The sequence below is a fragment of the Oncorhynchus gorbuscha genome, linkage group LG19 (assembly GCF_021184085.1).
Source record: "Oncorhynchus gorbuscha isolate QuinsamMale2020 ecotype Even-year linkage group LG19, OgorEven_v1.0, whole genome shotgun sequence".
Lineage (NCBI taxonomy): Eukaryota > Metazoa > Chordata > Actinopteri > Salmoniformes > Salmonidae > Oncorhynchus > Oncorhynchus gorbuscha.
In genome coordinates this window covers 56,156,728-56,184,454 of record NC_060191.1, presented here as the reverse complement: position 1 = coordinate 56,184,454, position 27,727 = coordinate 56,156,728, and the positions used below count along the sequence as shown (strand labels likewise).

Below are 27,727 nucleotides of genomic sequence, written 5' to 3'. Positions count from 1 at the left end.
CCTATCCGGACTTCAGTGCTCAGCGAAGAAGTTGGGGGGAGTCTCGTCTCGACCTCCAATCAGAATAGCTAGTCGCAGCACTGACAGTTAATATAAAACCGCAAGACATCTCTCTAGTTTGCCTGATCCACACAATGATATGGGATTTATAAAAATGGGTGCGGAGGTTGAGTCTCATGCAGGATTCCTCGGCGCTGTGAAGTGAACTGGATTGTCCAGGCGAGACAACTATCTAAATGTATATTTGATGATCAAGGTATGTCTGAAAATATGTGAGCAAGTTAGAATAACCCTTATTATCAGCGGTATTTTAGAGTTTTTTGGGGGGATTTCAAGGTTTTCAAGCCTCGGAACCACGGAGGTCAGATCATATTTCTGATTTCTCAGAAAAACTGCGCTCCTCCTCATAGGCTATTTAGGCTCATTGTACATATTATTTAATTACAATTATAATCCTATAGTTACTTTATATTTGAAACCCCTGAAAACCATGACTTATTCACAGGCCAAATGCGTAAACTTGGTTGGGTGATGTGCTTCAGAGAAAGTGACAAATCGAGTGATGATTGCCAGAGAAAGGTGGCGGAACTTGGTAGTAGTCTGGTAGATATGAGATTTGATTATTTTCTGAGGTACCACACGGATGAGTTTGACAGTCTCAGAAAAGTAGGCTGCAAGGTAAGGCTAGGTTTGCCACGGCTACAGGAAATGTGATTTTCAGCGGAAAACGAAGTTCATTCGCTTAAGTACTAAACCATTTTTTTCTTGAAAGTGTCATGTAGGCAGCCTATGTGGATATGCATGCATAGGGCTTTGGGTCAGACTCTATCTAAAGAATGCAAGGAAAACATTGCCATGGCTTTACGATTATTATGGCAAATACGAGAAACGTCACTCTAAAATCTAATGCACCATACTGTGTATTCCTCAATGAAAGTGAACGATAGCTACCATCTGAACAATGAAATGAAGTGTCTGAAATGATGAAATTAGTGCCCGTCGTCTCCATTCATTTGGGATTGAGTCAGGAAGCTAGATATTCAAAACAGATGGTGTTGAACTCATTTTAAGACTACTTTTGAAGTCTTAACACGTGATGTAATCTCTAACCATACACTGACAACACAGACAGATGGACAGTGTTATCAGTGCAATAGTTCAACCATATTAATCATGGCAAATGAGGATTTACTTGTTGTTGTCCTGATGAGCCTAGCCTATACGGTTTTCTGTACTACTTCAAGTTCAGATTAAACGTGGCTCTTCTTAATGTCATGCATTAATTTGTCTTAAATGGATTAGCGTGACCGCACCATCTATCTCCTAATTACATTGTTTGTAGGCTTTGACTTTGGGATTACGCTGGTAAAATACACTCTTAGCCTTACTACGTAGGCCTATACTAATGAGGCTCAACCCATCCTCAGATGCCGGGACATCAAATTAGACTGAACAATAGCTGAAAAGGCATTAAAACATCCTTCCCAGTTCCCACATAGGTTAGCTTTTTATTACTCACATGTTGCAATGTACAGATGCATTTGGAAAGTATTCAGACCCCTTCACTTTTTCCACATTGTGTTACGTTACAGCCTTGGATTCAATTATTTTTTTCCCTCATCAATCTACACACAATACCCATAATGACAAAGTGAAACAGGTTTTTAGACATTTTTTTCCATTGGATAAAAAATAAAAAGTAGAAATAGCTTATGTACAGTACATAAGTATTCAGACCCTTTGCTATGAGACTCAAAATTTAGCTCAGGTGCATCCTGTTTCCATTGGTCATGCTTGAGATGATTCTACAACTTGATTGGAGTCCACCTGTGGTAAATTCAATCGCCTGGACATGGTTTGGAAAGGCACACACCTGTCTAAAAAAAGGTCCCAAAGTTGACAGTGCATGTCAGAGCAAAAACCAAGCCATGAGGTTGAAGGAATTGTCTGTAGAGCTCTCAGGATTGTTTTGAGGCATCGATCTGGGAAAGAGTTCCAGAAAATGTCTGTTGCATTAAAGGTCCCCAAGAACACAGTGGCTTCCATCATTCTTAAATGGAAGAAGTTTGGAACCACCAAGACTCTTCCTAGAGCTGGCCGCACGGCAAAATTGAGTATCCGGGTCAGAAGGGCCTTGGTCAGGGAGGTGACCAAGAACCCGATGGTCACTCTGACAGAGCTCCAGAGTTCCTCTGTGGGGATGGGAGAACCTTCCAGAAGGACAACCATCTCTGAAGCACTCCATCAATCAGGCCTTTATTGCACAGTGGCCAGACGGAAGTCACTCCTCAGTGAATGGCACATGACAGCCTGTTTGGAGTTTGTCAAAAGGCACCTGAAGGACTCTCAGACCATGAGAAACAAGATTCTCTGGTCTGATGAAACCAAGATTGGCCTGAATGCCAAGCGTCACGTCTGGAGGAAACCAGGCACCGCTTATCACCTGGCCAATACCATCCCCTACGGTGAAGCATGGTGGTGGCAGCATCATGCTCTAGGGATGTTTTTCAGTGGCAGGGACTGGGAGGATCGAGGGAAAGATGAATGGAGGAAAGTTATAAGAGATTGTAGACGAAAACCTGCTCCAGAGTGCTAAGGACCTCAATCTGGGGTGAAGGTTCACCTTCCAATTGGACAACGACACTGTTTAACACGCTGCCCAAACCGGACACATCACGTGCAAGCTTTGCAAAATAAATGTACACATACAGTTGAAGTCAGAAGTTTACCTACACTTAGGTTGGAGTCATTAAAACTCTTTTTTTCAACCACTCCACAAATGTCTTGTTAACAAACTATAGTTTTGGTACATCTACTTTGTGCTTGACCCAAGTAATTTTTCCAACAATTGTTTTCAGACAGATTATTTCACTTATAATTCACTATATCACAATTCCAGTGGGTCAGAAGTTTACATATACCAATTTGACTGTGCCTTTAAATAGCTTGGAAAATTCCATAAAATTGTCATTCTTTAGAAGCTTCTGACATCATTTGAGTCAATTGGAGGTGTACCTGTGGATGTATTTCAAGGCCTACCTTCAAACTCAGTATCTCTGAGACATCATGGGAAAATCAAAAGAAATCAGCCAAGGCCTCAGAAAAAAATTTGTAGACCTACAAAAGTCTTGGATATCCTTGGAAGCAATTTCCAAACGCCTGAAGGTACCCCGTTCATCTGTACAAACAATAGTACGCAGCCGTCATATCGATCAGGAAAGGGACGCTTTCTGTCTACTAGAGATTAACATACTGTGATGTGAAAAGTGCAAATCAATCCCAGAACAACAGCAAAGGACTTTGTGAAGATGCTGGAGGAAACAGGTACAAAAGTATCTATATTCACAGTAAAACGAGTCCTATATCGACATAACCTGAAAGGCCACTCAGCAAGGAAGAAGCCATTGTTCCAAAAACCGCCTGGGGACCAATTTTGTACATTTTGGAGAAATATCCTCTGGTCTGATGAAACAAAAATAGAACTGTTTCCCCATAATGACCATCGATCGCTATGTTTGGAGGAAAAAGGGGTGGCTTTCAAGCCGAAGAACACCATCCCAACCGTGAAGCTTGGGGGTGGCAGCATCACGTTGTAGGGGTGCTTTCCTGCAGGAGGAACTGAAGCACTTCACAAAATAGACGGCATCATGAGGAGGGGAAATTATGTGGATATATTGAAGCAACATCTCGAGACATCAGTCAGGATGTTAAAGCTTGGTCGCAAATGGGTCTTCCAAATGGACAATGACTGCAAGCATACTTCCAAAGTTTTGGCAAAATGGCTAAAGGACAACAAAGTCAAGGTATTGGAGTGGCCATCACAAAGCCCTGACCTCAATCCTATAGACAATTTGTGGGCAGAACTGAAAAAGTGTGTGCGAGCAAGGAGGCGTACAATCCTGACTCCGTTACACCAGCTCTGTCAGGAGGAATGGGACAAAATTCACCAAATTTATTGTTGGTAGCTTGTGGAAGGCCACCCAAATCATTTGACCCAAGTTAAACAATTTAAAGGCAATTCTACCAAATACTAATTGAGTGTATGAACTTCTGACCCACTGGGAATGTGATTAAATAAATAAAAGCTGAAATAAATCACTCTACTATTGTTCTGACATTTCACATTCTTAAAATAAAGTGGTGATCCTAACTTTACTATGTCAGGGAATTTTTACTATGATTAAATCTCACGAATTGTGAAAAACTAAGTTTAAATGTATTTGGCTAAGGTGTATGTAAACTTCCAACGTCAACTGTACATGTTATTCAATCATTGCACCCACACTGCTCGTGCGCGCCAATGAGTGTCTGCTTTGCCAGGTGCTAAAATGGAAGTTGCTTCTATTTTTGACGCAGAATGCGACGCAAATCCTGCTTCTCCCATCTCCTCATTGGCTTTTTGAAGCGTATACCCACGTGCCGTCTCCTCATTGGTTATACCCACGTGGGTGATTCAAAGATGAACTGAGGTCGGTTGTGGTGATAGTTAGTTGCCAATCGCCATATAAAGTCTCAAAAAGTAAAAGCCTGGAAGGAGGAGAGATGACTTGAAACGATTTGACCGCTTTATGTGTGGATTAATTGTCAAAGTAGAGGACCTTGTGCATTTCAGGTAAAATAGCAACTCAATGTTTATATCCCAGAACAAATTAGCTAGTAACAGCAAGCTAGCTAGCTAAATTGCCATACATGTTTAATGCTTTTGGACCTGTCCCCAAATTAATATAATTGGTTCAGTGTTTGTTTTGATAATTCAACCTGCGTGCCGTGATCGCGTTTGGTGTGCGGGGACAAAATCAATTTGCGCACAATGGCGCACACGGATGCACGCACTTGTCCAGTTTGGGCATGGGAAAGCACACAACCAAGACAACGTAGGAGTGGCTTCTGGACAAGTCTCTGAATGTCCTTTAGTGCCCCAGCCAGAGCCCAGAGTTGAACCCGATCAAACACCTCTGGAGAGACCTGAAAATAGCTGTGCAGCGACGCTCCCCATCGAAACTGACTGTAAGGACCAACGCCGGAGACGAGAATCACGTTCGCGGAGTTGACATTTAATTAGGAACAGACAAAGAGCAGGACAGAAACCGCGTCGGCACACGGATACACAATGACAAACATCAATCAATGCAGCAGTGGGGAACAGAGCTGGGGAACTGCTAAATATAGGGGATGTAATAAACAGGTGATTGAGTCCAGGTGAGTCCATTATCGCTGATGTGTGTGACGGGGGAAAGGAAAGTGTGCGTAATGATGGTGGCAGGAGTGCGCAATGCAGGGGAGCCTGGCGCGGGGAAGAGCGGGATCTGGCGTGACACTGACAGAGCTTGAGAGGATCTAGAGAGAAGAATCGGATAAACTCCCCAAATACAGGTGTGCCAAGCTTGCAGTGTCATACACAAGAATACTCTGCCAAAGGTGCTTCAACAAAGTACTGAGTAAAGGGTCTGAATACTTACGTAAATAGGATATTTAAAAATAAAAATAAACAGTTTTCCTTCATCATTATGGGTTATTGTGTGTGTATTGATGAGGAGAGAAACAAATAATTGAATCAACTATAGAATAAGGCTGTAATGTTACAACATGTGGAAGAAGGTAAGGGGTCTGAATACTTTCCAAATGCACTGTATATGGTGTATTATGAGGATACAAGAGTGTTGAAAGATAAGATCCTAAAAGTGAGGTATGTGTTTGGCCTATAATTTCCCGTAATGAGAGTTGAGGCGGACGCCGTAATTGTCAAGTAATTATAGTGGTAAATGTTTGGCTGATTTGAAGTCTGGGCTAACAGTCATTTGCTGTTTGCTGTAATTTATTGGTGAAAGGATGAGAAACACCTGGTTTGGTAATGTTCACAGCCCCCAGTAAAAGAGCAGCAGATGTATTCATGGATAACATCATCATTTGAACATCTTGGCCATGTTCTGTTATAATCTCCACCCGGCACAGCCAGGAGAGGACTGGCCACCCCACATAGCCTGGTTCCTCTCTAGGTTTCTTCCTAGGTTTTGGCCTTTCTAGGGAGTTTTTCCTAGCCACCGTGCTTCTACACCTGCATTGCTTGCTGTTTGGGGGTTTTAGGCTGGGTTTCTGTACAGCACTTTGAGATATCAGCTGATGTACGAAGGGCTATATAAATAAATTTGATTTGATAACATACATGGACAATGAAGAGAGCGGGAAAGACACTAACTAGCATCAATGTCATAGACTAGACTTCTAAACTAAATGAGCACTTAGTTTTAGCCACAGATTCCAACCTCATGGCTTTAGACTGGCCCCCCATCTGTTTGCTAATAAAGCCATTCACTCAGGGTGTAGTCGGTGTCTGGGGAGGATGGAGGATGATGATTTCCTGTTAAAATAATTGTTTTTATTAAAAGGAAAACATGGGTAGTAAAAGTTCATCCAGTATTGTGAAAACACAACATCATGAAATATATATATATATATATATATATATATATCTTATCTTATCTTGGATTTGTGTGATGGCAGTAGTGATGCACTGATATGCCATTTGTTGCCGATACCGAAATCCAATATTTTCCTTACCAAAAAAAACTATACCGATAACCGAAATTTACAATTTTTGTGGCCTTTTAACCGTTCTAGCACAGTTTAAATAGTTAACACACACACATGGACACAGCGGTCTAAGGCACTGCATTTCAGTGCAAGAGGGGTCACTACAGTCCCTGGTTCCAGGCTGTATCACATCCGGCCGTGATTGGGAGTCCCATAGGTGGCGCACAATTGGCCCAGCATTGTCGGGCTGTCATTGTAAATATGTATTTCTTCTTAGCTGACTTGCCTAGTTAAATAAAGGTTACACACACACGCGCACACACACACTGACCAAAAAGTTATTTTGTTTCCATTTACATATGTCCCCATTACCAGTAAAATATAATCAAAACCTTTCTTTCACTTACTTGCTGTGCTGTTTCGTTGTTCATTTGATCAGTTTCATTCTCAACCGGGATTTCTATGGAACGCCATTTGGGTCTTTGCGTGTCAAAAAAAACTATTTGATGTGTCAAATAAGCTTGTTGACCGATCAGGACCTGAATATGACTGCACGTCACATAATAATTTAACACGCTCATACATTCTTACGTAGTTATTAAACATTGATTACACTATCACTCGTATTTCATATGTCACAACGATTCATCAATACGTATGCTATTATGCTGGTAAAGTTGTCTCGCACACCTACAGTGCTGGTCATTTTTTTTAAAGCTAGCAAGCTCATTGATGCAAACAATGTTGTTCCCCAATAACATAGCATAACGACATCATCTGTTTCATTAGCATAGTTTTTTATTATTATTATACATTTTTTTTAAGGGGTGAATCAGCTTAATATTGCTTCCAATGTAATTGTCTGCATCATTTCCAATCCCCCATATTTTTGGTAAATATATATATCTATATCCATACACGCATGCATACATGTATACATACGCATACCTATATAGACAAACATACTTTTTTAAAAGATGATACCTTTATTATTATTATTCCCTGCAAACCCTACCGCCGATCCCCCCCAATTGGAGTAAACTAATAAACACTTCTGCTTTTATCTTCAATTTATACATCTTATATACATTTTACAGACAGTCTACTTTACAATAGTTCTCTCTTGTTTGTTGAGTCCTTCCTCTATTTCTGATGTCCATCCAGTTTGATTTCTATTTGTAACTATGCTATTTCACAAAAGTTCCGAACCTATATACATTTTACAGATCCCGTATGCTTTACATTGTTTGTCTTGTTATTAGTCCCACCCTTCAGCTCCATTCAACCCCTCCCATCTATATCTCAATAATCAGCCATTTCGGATTTCTACTTGCCATATTTTTTTCAAATGTGCTGTGATGCTTCACAAAAGAATTGAACCTTCCTATTCTCATAGCTTCTACAGATTGTACATTTAAAAATATATATTTTTGCTAAAATAATCATTATATTGTTGATTGATTGACTATCTGTATCGTTAGCAGATGTTGCAATTCTTTAGCCATTCCTGGACCTGAGACCAAAAACGAGCAACATATGGACAAACCAAAATAAATGATCTTTTTATTTTTTTATTTTTTTTATTTCACCTTTATTTAACCAGGTAGGCAAGTTGAGAACAAGTTCTCATTTACAATTGCGACCTGGTCAAGATAAAGCAAAGCAGTTCGACAGATACAACGACAGTCAATAATACAGTATAAACAAGTCTATATACAATGTGAGCAAATGAGGTGAGAAGGGAGGTAAAGGCAAAAAAGGCCATGGTGGCAAAGTAAATACAATATAGCAAGTAAAACACTGGAATGGTAGTTTTGCAATGGAAGAATGTGCAAAGTAGACATAAAAATAATGGGGTGCAAAGGAGCAAAATAAATTAATTAATTAAATACAGTTGGGAAAGAGGTAGTTGTTTGGGCTAAATTATAGGTGGGCTATGTACAGGTGCAGTAATCTGTAAGATGCTCTGACAGTTGGTGCTTAAAGCTAGTGAGGGAGATAAGTGTTTCCAGTTTCAGAGATTTTTGCAGTTCGTTCCAGTCACTGGCAGCAGAGAACTGGAAGGAGAGGCGGCCAAAGAAACAATTGGTTTTGGGGGTGACCAGAGAGATATACCTGCTGGAGCGTGTGCTACAGGTGGGAGATGCTATGGTGACCAGCGAGCTGAGATAAGGGGGGACTTTACCTAGCAGGGTCTTGTAGATGACATGGAGGCAGTGGGTTTGGCGACGAGTATGAAGCGAGGGCCAGCCAACGAGAGCGTACAGGTCGCAATGGTGGGTAGTATATGGGGCTTTGGTGACAAAACGGATTGCACTGTGATAGACTGCATCCAATTTGTTGAGTAGGGTATTGGAGGCTATTTTGTAAATGACATCGCCAAAGTCGAGGATTGGTAGGATGGTCAGTTTTACAAGGGTATGTTTGGCAGCATGAGTGAAGGATGCTTTGTTGCAAAATAGGAATCCAATTCTAGATTTAACTTTGGATTGGAGATGTTTGATATGGGTCTGGAAGGAGAGTTTACAGTCTAACAAGACACCTAAGTATTTGTAGTTGTCCACGTATTCTAAGTCAGAGCCGTCCAGAGTAGTGATGTTGGACAGGCGGGTAGGTGCAGGTAGCGATCGGTTGAAGAGCATGGATTTAGTTTTACTTGTATTTAAGAGCAATTGGAGGCCACGGAAGGAGAGTTGTATGGCATTGAAGCTTGCCTGGAGGGTTGTTAACACAGTGTCGAAAGAAGGGCCGGAAGTATACAGAATGGTGTCGTCTGCTAATGACTCTGCCTCCTCACAGCAGAATCTGCAGAGCTGGGAAGATTGTATCCCCCATATATATAACATTCTATTAGTTGCAAGAATTTTGTATAGTAATTTATAATGAAAAATTTGAAGTTTTGAATCCGGCGTTGTTTTGCGTATCGATTCATAAACCATGTGCCATGGAATGGGTTCATCAAATCTCTTCCCAACTATTTTGCAATTTATATGGCACAGCTGTCAGTTTTTGTTCCTTAAATTAAATTGGTATATGTTTTTATTCTTCACACTTTTCTTTTAACCATTTATGTTCTTTAATACAGGGCCGACATACAAGTTCCATACTTTTTTCCCCTTCTACTTGCCTCTTCCATTTTTGTGGTAATGCTGCAATTAATTGGTTGTAATTTTGGGTAGAGCAGACATTTCCATATGTCTGTGTTAGCTGCATGTGTGACACAACTCCACCAGTCCTATTTAAATCAAATAAAATAAAATGTGTATTTGTCACATACACATGGTTAGCAGATGTTAATGTGAGTGTAGCGAAATGCTTTTCCTTCTAGTTCCGACAATGCAGTAATAACCAACAAGTAATCTAACTAACAATTCCAAAACTACTGTCTTATACACACAAGTGTAGGGGGATAAAGAATATGTACATAGAGATATATGAATGAGTGATGGTACAGAGCGGCACAGGCAAGATACAGTAGATGGTATCGAGTACAGTATATACATATGAGATGAGTATGTAAACAAAGTGGCATAGTTAGTGGATAGTGATAAATGTATTACATAAAGATGCAGTAGCTGATATAGAGTACAGTATATACGTATACATATGAGATGAATAATGTAGGGTATGTAAACATTAAATTAGGTAGCATTGTTTAAAGTGGCTAGTGATATATTTTACATCATTTCCCATCAATTCCCATTATTAAAGTGGCTGGAGTTGAGTCAGTGTGTTGGCAGCAGCCACTCAATGTTAGTGGTGGCTGTTTAACAGTCTGATGGCCTTGAGATAGAAGCTGTTTTTCAGTCTCTCGGTCCCAGCTTTGATGCACCTGCACTGACCTCGCCTTCTGGATGATAGCGGGGTGAACTGGCAGTAGCTCGGGTGGTTGTTGTCCTTGATGATCTTTATGGCCTTCCTGTAACATCGGGTGGTGTAGGTGTCCTGGAGGGCAGGTAGTTTGCCCCCGGTGATGCGTTGTGCAGACCTCACTACCCTCTGGAGAGCCTTACGGTTGTAGGGCGGAGCTGTTGCCGTACCAGGCGGTGATACAGCCCGCCAGGATGCTCTCGATTGTGCATCTGTAGAAGTTTGAGTGCTTTTGGTGACAAAAGCCTCCTGAGGTTGAAGAGGCGCTGCTGCGCCTTCTTCACGATGCTGTCTGTGTGGGTGGACCAATTCAGTTTGTCTGTGATGTGTACGCTGAGGAACTTAAAACTTTTAAAAAACTACCCTCTCCACTACTGTTCCATCGATGTGGATAGGGGGGTGTTCCCTCTGCTGTTTCCTGAAGTCCACAATCATCTCCTTAGTTTTGTTGACGTTGATTGTGAGGTTATTTTCCTGACACCACACTCCGAGGGCCCTCACCTCCTCCCTGTAGGCCGTCACGTTGTTGTTGGTAATCAAGCCTACCACTGTTGTGTCGTCCGCAAACTTGATGATTGAGTTGGAGGTGTGCGTGGCCACACAGTCGTGGGTGAACAGGGAGTACAGGAGAAGGCTCAGAACGCACCCTTGTGGGGCCCCAGTGTTGAGGATCAGCGGGGTGAAGATGTTGTTGCCTACCCTCACCACCTGTGGGCGGCCCGTCAGGAAGTCCTGTACCCAGTTGCACAGGGCGGAGTCGAGTCGAGCTTGATGACGAGCTTGGAGGGTACTATGGTGTTAAATGCCGAGCTGTAGTCGATGAACTGCATTCTCACATAGGTATTCCTCTTGTCCAGATGGGTTAGGGCAGTGTGGTTGAGATTGCATCGTCTGTGGACCTATTTGGGCGGTAAGCAAATTGGAGTGGGTCTAGGGTGTCAGGTAGGGTGGAGGTGATATGGTCCTTGACTAGTCTCTCAAAGCACTTCATGATGACGGAAGTGAGTGCTACGGGGCGGTAGTCGTTTAGCTCAGTTACTTTAGCTTTCTTGGGAACAGGAACAATGGTGGCCCTCTTGAAGCATGTGGGAACAGCAGACTGGGATAGGGATTGATTGAATATGTCCGTAAACACACCAGCCAGCTGGTCTGCGCATGCTCTGAGGGCGTGGCTGGGGATGCCGTCTGGGCCTGCAGCCCTGCGAGGGTTAACACGTTTAAATGTTTTACTCACCTCGGCTGCAGTGAAGGAGAGGCCGCATGTTTTGGTTGCAGGCCATGTCAGTGGCACTGTATTGTCCTCAAAGCGGGCAAAAAGTTATTTAGTCTGCCTGGGAGCAAGACATCCTGGTCTGTGACGGGGCTGGTTTTCTTTTTGTAATCCGTGATTGACTGTAGACCCTGCCACATACCTCTTGTGTCTGAGCTGTTGAATTGAGATTCTACTTTGTCTCTATACTGACGCTTAGCTTGTTTGATTGCCTTGCAGAGGGAATAGCTACACTGTTTGTATTCGGTCATGTTTCTGGTCACCTTGCCCTGATTAAAAGCAGTGGTTCGCACCTTCAGTTTCACACGAATGCTGCCATCAATCCACGGTTTCTGGTTTGGGAATGTTTTAATTGTTGCTATTGGAACGACATCTTTAACGCACGTTCTAATGAACTCGCGCACCGAATCAGCGTATTCGTCAATGTTGTTGTCTGACGCAATACGAAACATATCCCAGTCCATGTGATGGAAGCAGTCTTGGAGTGTGGAATCAGATTGGTCGGACCAGCGTTGGACAGACCTCAGCGTGGGAGCTTCTTATTTTAGTTTCTGTCTGTAGGCAGGGATCAACAAAATGGAGTCGTGGTCAGCTTTTCCGAAAGGAAGGCAGGGCAGGGCCTTATATGCGTCGCAGAAGTTAGAATAGCAATGATCCAAGGTTCTGCCAGCCCTGGTTGCGCAATCGATATGCTTATACAATTTAGGGAGTCTTGTTTTCAGATTAGCCTTGTTAAAATCCCCAGCTACAATGAATGCAGCCTCAGGATGTATGGATTCCAGTTTGCAAAGAGTCAAATAAAGTTCGTTCAGAGCCATCGATGTGTCTGCTTGGGGGGGAATATATACGGCTGTGATTATAATCAAAGAGAATTCCCTTGGTAGATAATGCGGTCGACATTTGATTGTGAGGAATTCTAAATCAGATGAACAGAAGGACTTGAGTTCCTGAATGTTTTTGTGACCACACCACGTCTCATTAGCCATAAGGCATATGTCCCCGCCCCTCTTCTTACCAGAAAGATGTTCGTTTCTGTCGGCGCGATGCGTGGAGAAACCAGCTGGCTGCACCGACTCCAATAGTGTCTCTCCAGTGAGCCATGTTTCCGTGAAGCAAAGAACGTTAGTCTCTGATGTCCCTCTGGAATGCTACCCTTGCTCGGATTTCATCAACCTTGTTGTCAAGGACTGGACATTGGCGAGAAGTATACTGGGGAGTGGTGCACGATTTCCCCGTCTCCGGAGTCTGACCAGAAGACCACTTCGTTTCCCTCTTTTACGAAGTCGTTTTTTGGGTCACCAGCTGGGATCCTTTCCGTTGTCCTGGGTGAAAGGCAGAACACAGGATCCGCTTCGCGAAAGTCATATTCTTGGTCGTATTGATGGTGAGTTGACGCTGCTCTTATATTCAGTAGTTCTTCTCGACTGTATGTAATGAAACCTAGGATGACCTGGGGTACTAAGAAATAACACGTAAAAAAAACTGCATAGTTTCCTAGGAACGCGAAGCGAGGCGGCCAGCCCTGTCGGCGCCGGAATCTCTATCATTCACTAAAATTATACCTTTTTTTTTTCTTCGATAAATAGTTTTTTTTTAATCAATTAGTATATTTGAATTTAACCACAATATTTGTTGTACTATTTGTTCCGTCCTTTCAGGTGGATTAAACTGAAATTGCAACCAACTTTCTAAGGCTTGTTTAAAAAATAAAGATCTTTTGGAGATTATTTCCTTTTCAAACAACCGAAAGTGAGCAGGTGTAATCTGAATAAAGGGGTATTTTCCTTTCCATGGTAGCAATATCTAATCTATTTTTGCTAACCTTCCAAAAAAAAATATTGGAGTGAGATATTTTCTTTCTTTTGGGATTTGTATACAGAGTATGTCCACATCTCCGTCAGACCATTTAATTGGTAAACTACATGGTAATGTAAAATGTGATCCAATACGTAATATGGTACATTTATCATAATTTGATTTTAATCCAGAGAGGATAGCAAAAGTATCTAGATCCTCTAAGAGGCCATGGAGAGACTCTAATTGTGGTTTTAAAAATATGGATCATCAGCGTACAATGACACCTTGGTAATTAAGCCATGGATTTCTAATCCCTTAATATTATTGTTTGATCTAATCTTAGCAGCTAACATTTCGATGGCAATAATAAATAGATATGCCGATAGTGGACAACCTTGTTTTACTCCTCTAGATAGTTTAAAACTTTCTGAGATGTAGCCATTATTTGCTATTTTACACCTAGGGTTACTATACATAACCCATTTTATAAGAGATTCCCCAAAATTGAAATGTTTTAGGCATTTATATATAAACTCCAGTCATACTTTATCATAAGTATTTTCAAAATCAGCTATGAACACCAGGCCTGGTGTCCCTGATATTTCATAGTGTTCTATTGTTTCCAGTACTTGTCTTATATTATGTCCAATGTATTGCCCATGTAAAAAAAACCTGTCTGATTAGGATAAATAATATCTGACAATACTTTTTTAATTCTATGTGCCAAGCATTTTGCTAGGATTTTTGCATCACAACACTGAAGTGTAAGAGATCTCCATTTTTTTTAAACAAACTGGATCTTTATATATACCACTAGGGTCCTGTTTTAGTAATTATGATATCAGACCTTGTTGCGTGTCTGATAATCCACCATTTATATAGGAGTGGTTAAAACAAGCCAATAATGGTCCTTTGACCATATACCAACAAAGTTTTGTATACTTCCACTGGTATGCCATCCAGCCCTGGAGTTTCCCATCCTTTAAGGTCCCAATTGCCTCAAGCAGTTCCTCCTCTGTAATTTGACCTTCACATGAGTCTTTCTGTACAGATATTAATTTTACATGATTATTAGGAAAAAAATCCATATAATTAGTTTCAGTTAGTGGAGATGGAGGAGCCTGAAATGAAAACATATTCTTAAAGTACTTCCTCTTTCAAAATATCATTTGGTGAATCATATGTGACTCCATCATTTGTAACAAGTTTTAATAAAAAAATGTTGGTAGCATTTCTATATTGAAGATTGAAAAATAATTTGGTGCATTTTTCTCCATATTCCATCCAGTTCGCTTTACTATTATAATATATTACACTAGATCTTTCTTGAATAATTTCCTCCATTTCTTTTTGTTTTTCCTCTAACTTATTCTGTGCCTCTATAGTACCTTTTTTATTGCTATCTAACTGTAATGTTAGTCCTTCAATTTCCTTTGTTAATATGGACTCTTTTGATCTAAATTGCTTTTGTTTTATAGATGAGTACTGAATAGCATTGCTTCTAAAGGCACATTTAAAATTGTTCCATACAGTAAGGGGATCTGCTGTACCTATGTTATGTCTGAAAAAGTCAGTTATAAATTATTCTGTCCTAGTTCTAAACAATTTATCATCTAGTAGGCTTTGATTACATTTCCAATATCCTCGCCCACGTGGAATTATGTGATGATCCGACCGCATTCTGTCCCCTATCAACACTTTTTTTAAACATTTGGTGCCAGAGAGAATGGTATAAGAATGTAGTCATGGTGACTAGCTTGATTAAGCCTCCGCCATGTATATCTCACTAGGTCAGGCTATTTAAGTATCCATATATCCACTAATTCCAATATGTGTCAGGATTTGGCCAGGATTGTTCAGGTTTTGATCACTAGATGCCCCCATTGTGCTTTTTGGACCCTTTTGTTTTTCCCTTGTTCTAGTTATTATTTGCACATGTGCCTCATTTCCCTTGATTGTATTTAAACCCTTAGTGTTCCTCAGTTCTTTGCTCTTTGTTAGTATGTTAGCACCCAGCCATGCTGTGAACTTTTGTTTCTCTAGTTGGATTTTCTTGAGGTACTCTGGTTTTGTTCTTGTTTATATCTAATTATTCTTTTGAGGTTTGTTTTTTCCCTGCTGTTCTTACCACTTTGTGGATTTTCCTTGTGTCTTGGAGGATATACATTTTTTCTCACGTTGTGGATTTATATTTTTGCCTGAAGATCTTTGACTTTTTTCTTTATTAAATCACCGTCTCTAGTACTGCTGTGTCTGCCTCATCTTCTGGGTTCTGCCGACTATTAGTGGCTCAGTTTACTAAGTGACTGTTTTTCACACCGGAGACCCGAGTTCGTAACCAGGTCCTGACAGAGTGCACTAGTTTTGCTGGCTCCTTCTGAAATAAATAATTGCCACATGAATAAAACCCAATACTATTTATTTTCATGAACTGAAGTTCAATTTCAATAGGCAAACAAGAAGTGGCAACCTAGCTAATACTTACTCACAAATATTCCTAAATTATTGCTAAGAATAATGAAAATGACTGCAGTTTCTATTGGTCATTGTTTTCAGGCTGGTTGTATTCGTGCTACCTAGGTACCAAGCTAAAGCTAGTTACCCCAGAAGTTGCAGTCGAACAAATTATGCTTTATTACCAACTCTGTATTGTTAACACATCATTCGTGGCCAGTGTTTGTTTGTTTTTTGACACGCAAAGACCTAAACGGTGTTCCATAGTATATATGCTGTGAAGCTAATTGCAGTGACTCTATTACCATGTAACTCCGGTAGGGCAACATCTGAAAAATAGCGCACTTGTTAGTGTGTTTATTATTATTTTGGCTTTAATTGGCTTTAATGTATTTCGCCTTTGAGTTGTGAAATGTTCTTACTCTTTCAAATGACTGCTCGACTTGTTGTCTGCTGTGTGGATCGAGCAGTCATTGTGGGCTTGGTAAGGAATGCGGTGTTGCACGTGTAGTTCAACATTTTACATGGCGTCATTACATCATGTACCTACATTATATAGGTCTGCACGTCATCTACCTACATTATATAGGTCTGCACGTCATCTACCTACATTATATAGGTCTGCATGTCATCTACCTACATTATATAGGTCTGCACGTCATCTACCTACATTATATAGGTCTGCACGTCATCTACCTACATTATATAGGTCTGCACGTCATCTACCTACATTATATAGGTCGGCACGTCATCTACCTACATTATATAGGTCGGCACGTCATCTACCTACATTATATAGGTCTGCACGTCATCTACCTACATTATATAGGTCGGCACGTCATCTACCTACATTATATAGGTCGGCACGTCATCTACCTACATTATATAGGTCGGCACGTCATCTACCTACATTATATAGGTCGGCACGTCATCTACCTACATTATATAGGTCGGCACGTCATCTACCTACATTATATAGGTCGGCACAGTAGCTTTGACAACGTTTTTTAACATCTGCGTTAAACTAGACATCGGGCCGATACAGATGTTGGCGTTTTTAGCTAATATCGTCCGATTCCGATATATTGTGCATCCCTAGAAGTCAGTGAAGGAAAAACACAAGCATAATACATCTCTTGATCTTGTTTAATAGGGAAATATTTACTGACCATCATTTGATAGGGCAGATCTCTTTGACTTATTTTGTCTATCTTGTATGGTAGGGGGTACTTCGGCTTTGAGTCAACAATGAAAACACATGTTCTCTCACCAACATACACACAGTCCCTCAAATCTGATAGATCTTTGCAGAATTACATTTTTTAACCAACATTTTGCGACATTACTCAAATTCGGTATACATTTGCCTGATTAAACATCAACCAGTATTACTGGGTGTGTTTTTTAACCTTCAGATTAATAGAATAAACAGATTCAACCACCACACAAAATTATATACTCCAGTTGAGTATATCAGAGTTTCTGGGAAGCTTCATGTTGAATCTCAAGTATTCCAGATGTCCTTTTTGATTATCCAACATCCCCTGTTACATAAGAACATTCTGTAGCCTTTGCAGGTCACTCTGTAGCCTTTGCAGGTCACTCTGTAGCCTTTGCAGGTCACTCTGTAGCCTTTGCAGGTCACTCTGTAGCCTTTGCAGGTCACTCTGTAGCCTTTGCAGGTCACTCTGTAGCCTTTGCAGGTCACTCTGTAGCCTTTGCAGGTCACTCTGTAGCCTTTGCAGGTCACTCTGTAGCCTTTGCAGGTCACTCTGTAGCCTTTGGAACCTTTCAAACCTTTTACTTCTGTGGACTAAATCAGGGCCACACAGTGTTTGTTGGTAGTCTTAAACAAATCTACTTTGAAACGAAAGTATACAGCTCACACACATGGTCAAGTTATTTAAAAAAGAAGACACCTGTACCATGCCAGATAAAGTATGTATTTCATTTGGAGTTTGCATCCCAATATTACACGTTATATACATCACTGAAGACTGAAATATATCATAACACATTGATATAGGAACACCAGATTTTATTAATTACACAAGTTTATTAATTACGAAATGATGAAAGATATGAATAACATTCCACCCATGAGGCCATTGGAGGTCAATTTGGTCATTTGACTACTGGAAAGCTTGATGTGATAACCTTCCACAGACTATACCTAACTTTGGCCCACAGCACAAATTAATGATCAATCCTTCAATGGCTTTTCTGCTGGGTCATGCTTGGGTATACACCTCCTGAACGCTTATCCAGTTGTTATACAACTACAACTGTTAAAGCAGCAATCAGCAATTGAAACAACACTAAAGCCCTCCCCACCACTGTTTTGGTTAAAAGCTGTTGGGATGGGGCATGAGAATTGTTACTATTCTCAAAAGACAGAGCTTCAGATGCAAGGACAGACCATCCATGATATCAAAATGATAGTTTTAACCATGTTTTTAGGCAATACAGTGTTTTGTTTTTCATTTACTTTGTTTACAAACATTGGTGTAAAGCAAGATTATATTTTGTGTTCTGATGAGGTATGACAGTTTAACTAAACATTTAAGTTATATTCTTTAAATACTCAATGGGTACATATCATTCATTTATAAGTACAAATTAAATGAACGTAGCAACTGCTGATTGCCCATTTAACCTTTGTCCAATTTCCATGTGTTGCGTGTGGGTACTCTGCTCTGCTCATTATGGCAGTGTTGCTGCCAAGTGCACAAGGAGGTTTAGAAGCAGATCATTTTTTCCTGCACAAAGGACGCGAGTTAGGTGGGTTCAGGAACAAAAGTCCTGTGAACCACTAGCCTTCTCAGATATCTAGAGCTGTGCAGTGAACAAGAAACTATCAACAACAAGAGAAAATAGTGGTATGAAGTGCATTTTCATTTTTAGTTATTGCTTGGTTATTCAACTTATTTAAATGTTTTCAAGGTTTCTGAAGGAATCATTTAACTGTTTTTCCGATGGCATTCCCATTGTTATTTGTGGTACAGTAGTCGTCAATATGTGCCTTTTGCCACACAATACTTTATATGTGAATGTGAACTTTCTAATGAGTAGCCACTGGTGTCTCCGACATCTTTATACAGAACTGTCGGCTTGGAGGAGACCGATGAGGACTTTCCTAAAGACACATTAGACAGATTAGACACAGATGGTATAAGGACCTTCAGTGATGATGTCTCTGCTTGCATCATCAGAACCATGAATAGTTTGTTGTAAACTAAGAAAACATTTGTGATGCATTTTGATAAAGAAAATGAGGTCAAATCCATTGGGAGCCCAAAGAAAAGAGAACTTAGGGCTGTTGGTGTGTGTTGCAAGGAAAGCTTGAAGTGTAACCAGAAACAAGAGTAACAAAGATGGCTACGGTGGCATTTTGAAAGGAAACTCTTTATTTGAATTCTAAAACTACATTTACTCTCTGCTCCGAGTGTAATCTTCAATGTTATGTTGTTCAGAAAAGTGGCTTGAGGGAAGGAATACAGTTTAAAAACATGAACTACTAACATGCGTCTGCTAAATAAAAATGATAAAAATCTAAGTAAATTATGGTCGTTAACACATTTGTCATATTTATTTTGTTTTTAATGTCTATGTGGACATGATGTTTATGCATCGTGTTTAACGCTAGCTGTATGTATTTATATCTCCGTGATGGAGTGCATATCAACGTGACTCACAGCTTATTTTACTGCCTGTAGTGTCTCTGCCTGTAGTGTTGCTCTGTTCACCGGATGATGCAGTGTTGTTAAATAGCCCATATACTGTGTTTATTTTGGGTCACTGAAAATTATATCCAATTAGCTGTACCTTTTTTATATTTGAAAAAAGGGAAGCAATTAGATTATTAGTATTCCATGTATCTCTCCGTTTACCTTTTCTTAGATACACTACATGACCAAAACTATGTGGATACCTGCTCATCGAACATCTCATTCCAAAATCATGGGCATTAATATTCGAGGTCGACCGTTTATGATTTTTCAATGCCGATACCGATTATTGGAGGACACAAAAAAAAGCAGACACCGATTTAATCGGCCGATTTTTAAAATGTATTTGTAATAATGACAGTCACAACAATACTGAATTGACACTTATTTTAACTTAATATAATACATCAATAAAATCAATGTAGCCTCAAATAAATAATGAAACATGTTAAATTTGGGTTAAATAATGCAAAAACAAAGTGTTGGGGAAGAAAGTAAAAGTGCAATATGTGCCATGTAAGAAAGCTAACGTTTAAGTTCCTTGCTCAGAACATGAGAATATATGAAAGCTCTCTATGCCATTTTTATTTCATATACCTTTGACTATTGGATGTTCTTATAGGCACTTAAGTATTGCCAGTGTAACAGTATAGCTTCCGTACCTCTCCTCGCTCCTCCCTGGACTCGAACCAGGAACACAACGACAACAGCCATGCAGAGCAAGGGGAACAACAACTCCAAGTCTCAGAGCGAGTGCCGTTTGAAACGCTATTAGCGCGCACCCCACTAACTAGCTAGCCATTTCACATCGTTACACCAGCCTAATCTCGGGAGTTGATAGGCTTGAAGTCATAAACAGCAGAGCTGCTGGCAAAACGCACGAAAGTGCTGTTTGAATTAATGCTTATGAGCCTGCTGGTGCCTACCATCGCTCAGACTGCTCTATCAAATCATAGACTTAATTATAACATAAAAACACACAGAAATGCGAGCCTTAGGTCATTAATATGGTCGAATCCGGAAACTATCATCTCGAAAACAAGACGTTTATTCTTTCAGTGAAATACGGAACCGTTTGGTATTTTATCTAACGGGTGGCATCCATCAGTCTAAATATTCCTGTTACATTGCACAACCTTCAATGTTATGTCATAATTACGTAAAATTCTGGTAAATTAGTTTGCAATGAGCCAGATGGCCCAAACTGTTGCATATACCCTGACTCTGCCTGCATTGAACGCAAGAGAAGTGACACAATTTTCACCTGGTTAATATTGCCTGCCAACCTGGAATTATTTTAGCTAAATATGCAGGTTTAAAAATATATACTTCTGTGTATTGATTTTAAGAAAGGCATTGGTGCTTATGGTTAGGTACACGTTGGCGCAACAACTGTCCTTTTTCGCGAATGCGCACTGCATCGATTATATGCAACGCAGGACACGCTAGTTAAACTAGTAATATCATCAACTATGTGTAGTTATAACTAGTGATTTAAGATTTGTTAAGTTTAATGCTAGCTAGCAACTAACCTTGGCTTCTTACTGCATTCGCGTAACAGGCGGGCTCCTCGTGAGGCAGGTGGTTAGAGCGTTGGACTAGTTAACCGTAAGGTTGCAAGATTGAATCCCTGAAATAGCCGAATCCAAGAATTTGAAGAGATGTCCACATACACTAAAAGCATCTGAATACATTTGACATAACATCTTTGTTTTTGTGTCCCCTCAGAGCATGATGGTGTTTATCCTGTGTGTTAGCCTGTGGATGCTCCTGGCTGTCCATGGCCAAGCTGGAGCAGTGAAGAACTGCCACCCGGGTTGCCACTGTGAGGTGGAGAGCTTCGGCCTGTTCGACAGCTTCAGCCTGACCAGGGTGGACTGCAGGGGAGTGGGCCCTAGCACCAACCCCATCTCCATCCCCCTGGACACTGCCCACCTGGACCTCTCTTCCAACTCTATGTCCCTGCTGACCGACACCATGCTCTCTGGGCCTGGCTATACCACCTTGGTCAGCCTGGACCTCAGCAACAACCTCATCTCCATGGTCAGCCCTAAGGCCCTGTCCAGGCTGCGCTACCTGGAGTCTCTGGACCTCAGCCACAACTCGTTGGAGGGCCTGGACGAGGGCTGCTTCTCTGGCCTCCCCCTGGCCGAGGTGGACCTCAGCCACAACCACTTCCGAGAGTTTGATCTGGACATGTTCATCACTAAAGATCACGGAGAGCCAATCAGCGTGGATCTGTCCCACAACCGGCTGACAGTGGTCTCCTGGAGTTCTTCTAGGAGCCCCTTGCTACATGTCCAGAGCCTGACTCTAGCAGCCAACCAGCTGAGGGCCGTGCCTAAGCTAAAAGGCATCCTGCTGAGGGATCTAAACCTGGATGGGAACAGTATCTCCCGCATTGAGGAGGGTGCTTTTGAGGACCTCAAGGACCTTGTTTACCTGTCCCTCAGTGGGCTTCCTGAGCTCTTTAACATCCAGCCCAACTGTTTCAGAGGCCTACAGAACCTTCAAGTCTTGGACCTCTCCAACAATGCCAAGCTAAAAACACTGAGCCCAGCTGTGTTCACTGGACTTGTGTCTCTACAGGAGCTCAATCTGTCCAACTCTGGAGTAACGTCATTGCCAAATAACATGCTAAGTCACTTGCCAATCATCAAGAGTATCACCCTGGGCCAGAATATCCATTGTTGGAGGGCTCAAAAGCAGGGCCAGTTTCACAGGCAGCTCGGACAGGAACAGAAACATGACGAGGTGCTGACCTGTGACGTTGAAGGGGTTATCTCATGATTGTGTTCGGATCGTGGCCGTCAGTATGGACATCTAGCTAACACATTAGTGCTAAAACTGTGCCTTATATCACTATATGCAAAGAACACTTTTTGTTATTGCTGCCAATCATGATACTTACTATTTGAACAGTTGTTTAAATTCAAAAATGTGCTTTGCTTTTATTCCAAAGGCCTGAGGTATTTATAGTAATCCACTGTACTATCACGTCATGCTTGCTTTGCATGAAGCATGTCTTTCAACTACAGTAACAAGCTAGCAATAGCATTGATGGATATTATATTAAAAACATTAGTTTTTTAGGATCTGGAAATAGAAACAGACCTCAGCCACTAGGAAAAATATTGTTATATTCCATAACAATCATCAGATCATTGAAGTATGCACATTACTATGCAAGGACCACTCTTATTTCAGAACGAAAGGTGAACATCTTATGTAGAGTATATAGTTAAGTATGTCTATCATAGGAAGCTGGTGGGAGGCGCTCTAGGAGGACGGGCTCATTGTAATGGCTGGAGTGGAATAAATGAAACGGTATCAATCAAATAATTTGTTCAATCAAATGTAATTCTAAAGCCCGTTTAAGATCAGCAGATGACACAAAGTGCTATGCAGAAACCCAGCCTAAAACCCCAAACAGGAAGCAATGTAGATGTAGATTCACAGTGGCTAGGAACAACTCTCTAGAAAGACAGGAACCTAGAAAGAAACCTAGAGAGGAACCAGGCTCTGAGGGGTGGCCAGTCCTCTTCTGGCTGTGCCGGGTGAAGATTGGAAACCACATTTGACTCTGTTCCATTTATTCCATTCCAGCGGTTACAATGTGCACATCCTCCTATAGCTCCTTCCACCAGCCTCCTCTGACGTCTAGTTTTATTAAGTGGACACATTCTCCTGCTATCTTGCTCCGTAATGTTTACATGGTCTAAGACCTAGAAGCCAACATTGCCTGTTCTGTTTCAAAGAGCAGTTGAGTTTGAAACTGAGGATGAAATGTGGTCTGAACAAATCAATGCATAAACACATTTATGAATGTCACCCAGGGGTTTTTCGCTGCTCCGTTATTGAATCAGTTTCTCAAGACCGTGACCAAAACATAAAACAGTCCTTGTACTAGTATTACACACAGACATGTTATGTCCTGTATTTTAATATCTCTTCTGACAGAGAAGTGTGTTTTAACTGAAACACTGCCACATGTCATTTGATACATTGTATTATTCACCCTACTTTGAAATGTTGTTATTGTCGCAGTTATTCTACAGCATCGACTTTGGATCGACATTGGCCAAAATCCTTCAAATATTCTGTGCAACAACAACTGCATGTTTGAACACCTGCCTTGGTTGCTATCCCTGTGGTATAATATGGACCAAAAGAGACAATCAGCCTCATAACTGCACATGAGCTGGTTTAGATGTTAAACATCTGCATAAAGATTGTATATTTCTTATCGATAGTGTACAAAACTCCGGGATACTGGCCTTCTAGGCAGAGTTGCAAAGAAAAAGCTGTATCTAAGACTGACCAGTAAAAAAATAATATTAAGATTGACAAAAGAACACAGACACTGGACAGAGGAACTCTGCCAAGAATGCCAGCATCCCGGAGTTGCCTCTTCATTGTTGACGTTGAGACTGATGTTTTGCGGGTACTATTTAATGAAGCTGCCAGTTGAGGACTTGTGAGGCGTCTGAATCTCAAACCAGACACTCTAATGCACTTGTCCTCTTGCTCAGTTGTGCACCGGGGCCTCCCACTCTTTCTATTCTGGTTAGAGCCAGTTTGCGCTGTTCTGTGAAGGCAGTAGTACACAGCGTTGTACGAGATCTTCAGTTTCTTGCCAATTTCTCGCATTTGTCAGAACAAGAATAGACTGACAAGTTTCAGATGAAAGTTATTTGTTTCTGGCCATTTTGAGCCTGTAATTGAACGCACAAATGCTGATGCTCCAGATACTCAACTAGTCTAAAGAAGGCCAGTTTTATTGCTTCATTAATCAGAACAACAGTTTTCAGCTGTGCTAACATAATTGCAAAAAGGTTTTCTAATGAGCAATTAGCCTTTCAAATCATAAACTTAGATTAGCTAACACAACATGCCATTGGAACACAGGAGTGATGGTCGCTGATAATGGGCCTCTGTACGCCTATGTATATATTCCATCAAAATCAGCCGTTTCCAGCTACAATAGTCATTTACAACATTAACAATGTCTACAGTGTATTTCTGATGCATTTCATGTTATTTTAATAGACAAAAAAAAAGCTTTTCTTTCAAAAACAAGGACATTGCCAAGCGACCCTGAACTTTTGAACGGTAATGTACATTGTCTGGGTTTCACACACACCACACTTAAAGCCCACTGTCATCACTCCACCAGGGTTTCACAATTTCACAGAATTCCCTATATTTCATAGAGCTGGATTCATATGATCACATTTTGTTTGCTGTACTGACTCACAGGATGTGTCCTGTAACAATAGCACTTATGTCTTCCTCAGTGCCTAATGCATCACTTTATTTACTTTCACATGCTGCCTAACTTCCTTCCTTTATTTACTTTTAACTTTGCCTGTAAACGCACACAAACACACACTAGTGGTCTCGAGAGGTCCTTAAACACAAGCGGTCAGATACACTTGTTCCAGGCAGGGAGCCATGCAACTGTGGACTGATGTCTGAAGCTGATGAGAAGGGAGAAGGAGGAGGAGAGCGGTTGACTTTGTGTAATGGCGGCTGGCTGTAACTCCACAGATCTCTGCTCTGAGAGTGTTCCATTGTGTGCTTCTCCTCAGAGGCACAGAGCATTCAGGTGTCCCCTCAGCCCCTTGCAGTGGTTGCCAAAGCACATTTCTTTGAAATTCTAAGAGACCCGTGTACCAACATTTTTTTGACTCAACAAAAGGTTTCCTCCAGATTACATCTATATGACAACATCCTGCTCAGGAAAAGTATGGCTTGCTAGGATCAACTAGACAGTATATTTCCTTAGTGATTTTGATTCAGTTTATACACTTTTAGATACATTTTAGCCAACCAAGGAGCAAAATAGGTTGTGTGTGTGAGAGAGAGAAGAGCAAAAGTGATTTTCTGAGAGTTTGGCCCTCCATTAGTAAACCAATTCCAGATGTTTGGAGCGATTTGTCCATCTTCTGGAGAGCAGGAATTTTGAGGCGGGGAGATTGTGGGGCTGTCAATCACAACTACCTCGTTCAGGCCATCTGACAGGATCAACCTGAATGGTGTTAATTTACAACAACAACAAAAACATTTGCAATCCAAATACAACTAATCAGCATAATAACATAAATGAGAATCATAAGAGAGTCGCAAGGATTTGAACTGTTCTTTACTATTTATTTACCTGTTTGTAATCCAGTGACTCAATCTGCTGTGCACTATGGTTGTTACTTTATCTGTGGTTTTAGACTGATATCCACACGTCTCTCCAGGGAAGTATAAAATGTTCAGGTATATGGGGTCATGACAATCTCAGAGATACTGTATCAAGATAGCCCATGAGAACACATAGCAGTGAGCCAAAGGCTCAACTCTCCTGAGGTGTTTTAATGTAGCATTGGTTTGCTTACTGAACCCTCTGGAGACATGTTCAACATCAATAATAATAACAATATAATAATAATAATATATGCCATTTAGCAGACGCTTTTATCCAAAGCGACTTACAGTCATGTGTGCATACATTCTACGTATGAGTGGTCCCGGGAATCGAACCCACTACCCTGGCGTTACAAGCGCCATGCTCTACCAACTGAGCTACAGAAGGACCCCCAGGCCACTTCATAATGGATTATAAAATAGTGTTCATTACACACACACACGCAGCTGGCCATGGGCTCCATGCATTATGAATTCACTAGCTGAGAAAAATCAATGCTTCCCAGTAAATGTAAAGATTTTCATTACACTTTTTATGACAAAGTGTCTTCATCTGAAAAAAAGATTAACACATCATGTGGAATTCACAGAAAATTGTCATACTGTAACCTGGATGTCCAAGAGTGGTTGCTAATGTACAGTAGCTATCTGCGTACATACAATATATCGTATCGCCATTTGTATTCCATTGAACTAGCATCATGTTTTGTCAAAAATATTTTAAAGACCTCCGCAGCACCCTTATCAATAGCCCTGTAATCTACAGAATCCCTTTGCCTTTAGATCTGGCTTGATGAGGATTTTGATTGGCCGGTTCCCTGAGAGGAGGAAGTTATACCTCTAATGCCAGCATAGAGGGCTCTCTAAAAACATGCCACTTCGATACAGCTACAGCTGAAAGTGAGTTTTCGCTAACCATAACTCTTTTCCTAACCTTAACCTAATTCTCCTAACCTGCTATGAAAAAGTAACTTCCAGTGGTAGCTGTATCCAAGTGGTGTGTTTTTAGGGTATGTTAGCAAGAGAGACAGAAGCATTCCCAAAGATTGTGGATAACTGAAGATGTCCCACTCAAGCCATTTACCATCTAATTTTTGGGGGTCACAGATCCAGTCTGCTTAAGGGGTGGCTCCAATGCATTAGCAGCTGGGTCTGGTCTGCTTAGTTCATTGACTGTATATGAACCAGATAAAAAAGGAGCAAATGAGATCTCGCGTCCTCTTCCGTCTCTAATGCCATGTGAGTAGGACATGGATATTGTTAAACCCAGGGGTAGATCAGATCCAAGGAGCTGGCCTATTAATAATCACACATGACTGTAATGACACTGTATGGTGGTGGAACTTTGTTCATATTCTGTGTCAACAGAGATAATACAAATAGGTTTACCTCATCAAAAACACAGCATGACATCCTGAAGTAACCTCAGTCTTACTCTTACTCTGTCTTACAGGAGAGCATTTCTTTGGTTTGTCTGTTCTGAAGTTTTTGGGGGGTATCTGTACTTTACTTTACTATTTATATTTTCTACAACTTTTACTTCACTACATTCCTAAAGACAATAATGTATTTGTTTCTCCAAACATTTTGCCCAAAAGTACTCGTTACATGTTGAATGCTTAGCATGACAGGAAAATGGTCCATTCACACATTTAACAAGAGAACATCCATGGTCATCCCTACCTCCTCTGATCTGTGTCGTTGAAATTCTAATCAGAAAGGAAGAGACTGTAGATTCTTCAAAACTTCAATGCTTATTTTATTACAAGCATTGCAATTCTGGAGCAGTTGACAATCACTCAAAAGGTTCAGTCAAGAGCCCAATGAACGAAAGTTGGGTCTGAGCTTTTATAACCTTTGTCTCAATGGCAGTTTAGCAGGT

The 27,727-nt window shown here is 40.9% G+C and overlaps 1 protein-coding gene across 2 annotated transcripts; it reads left to right on the top strand.

Moving 5' to 3' along the window:
- Positions 1–23,481, top strand: LOC124006444 (tsukushi-like). Of its 2 annotated transcripts, none has more exons than XM_046316461.1 (2): positions 1–256; positions 21,379–23,481. In XM_046316461.1, the coding sequence occupies exons 1-2, from the start codon at positions 248–250 to the stop codon at positions 22,438–22,440; spliced, it is 1,071 nt and encodes a 356-aa protein (XP_046172417.1). In that variant the 5' UTR covers positions 1–247; the 3' UTR covers positions 22,441–23,481. The 2 variants fall into 2 exon arrangements, with proteins under 2 accessions (XP_046172417.1, XP_046172418.1); XM_046316462.1 differs by lacking the exon at positions 1–256 and adding an exon at positions 18,637–18,801.
- Positions 23,482–27,727: the final 4,246 nt, after the last annotated feature.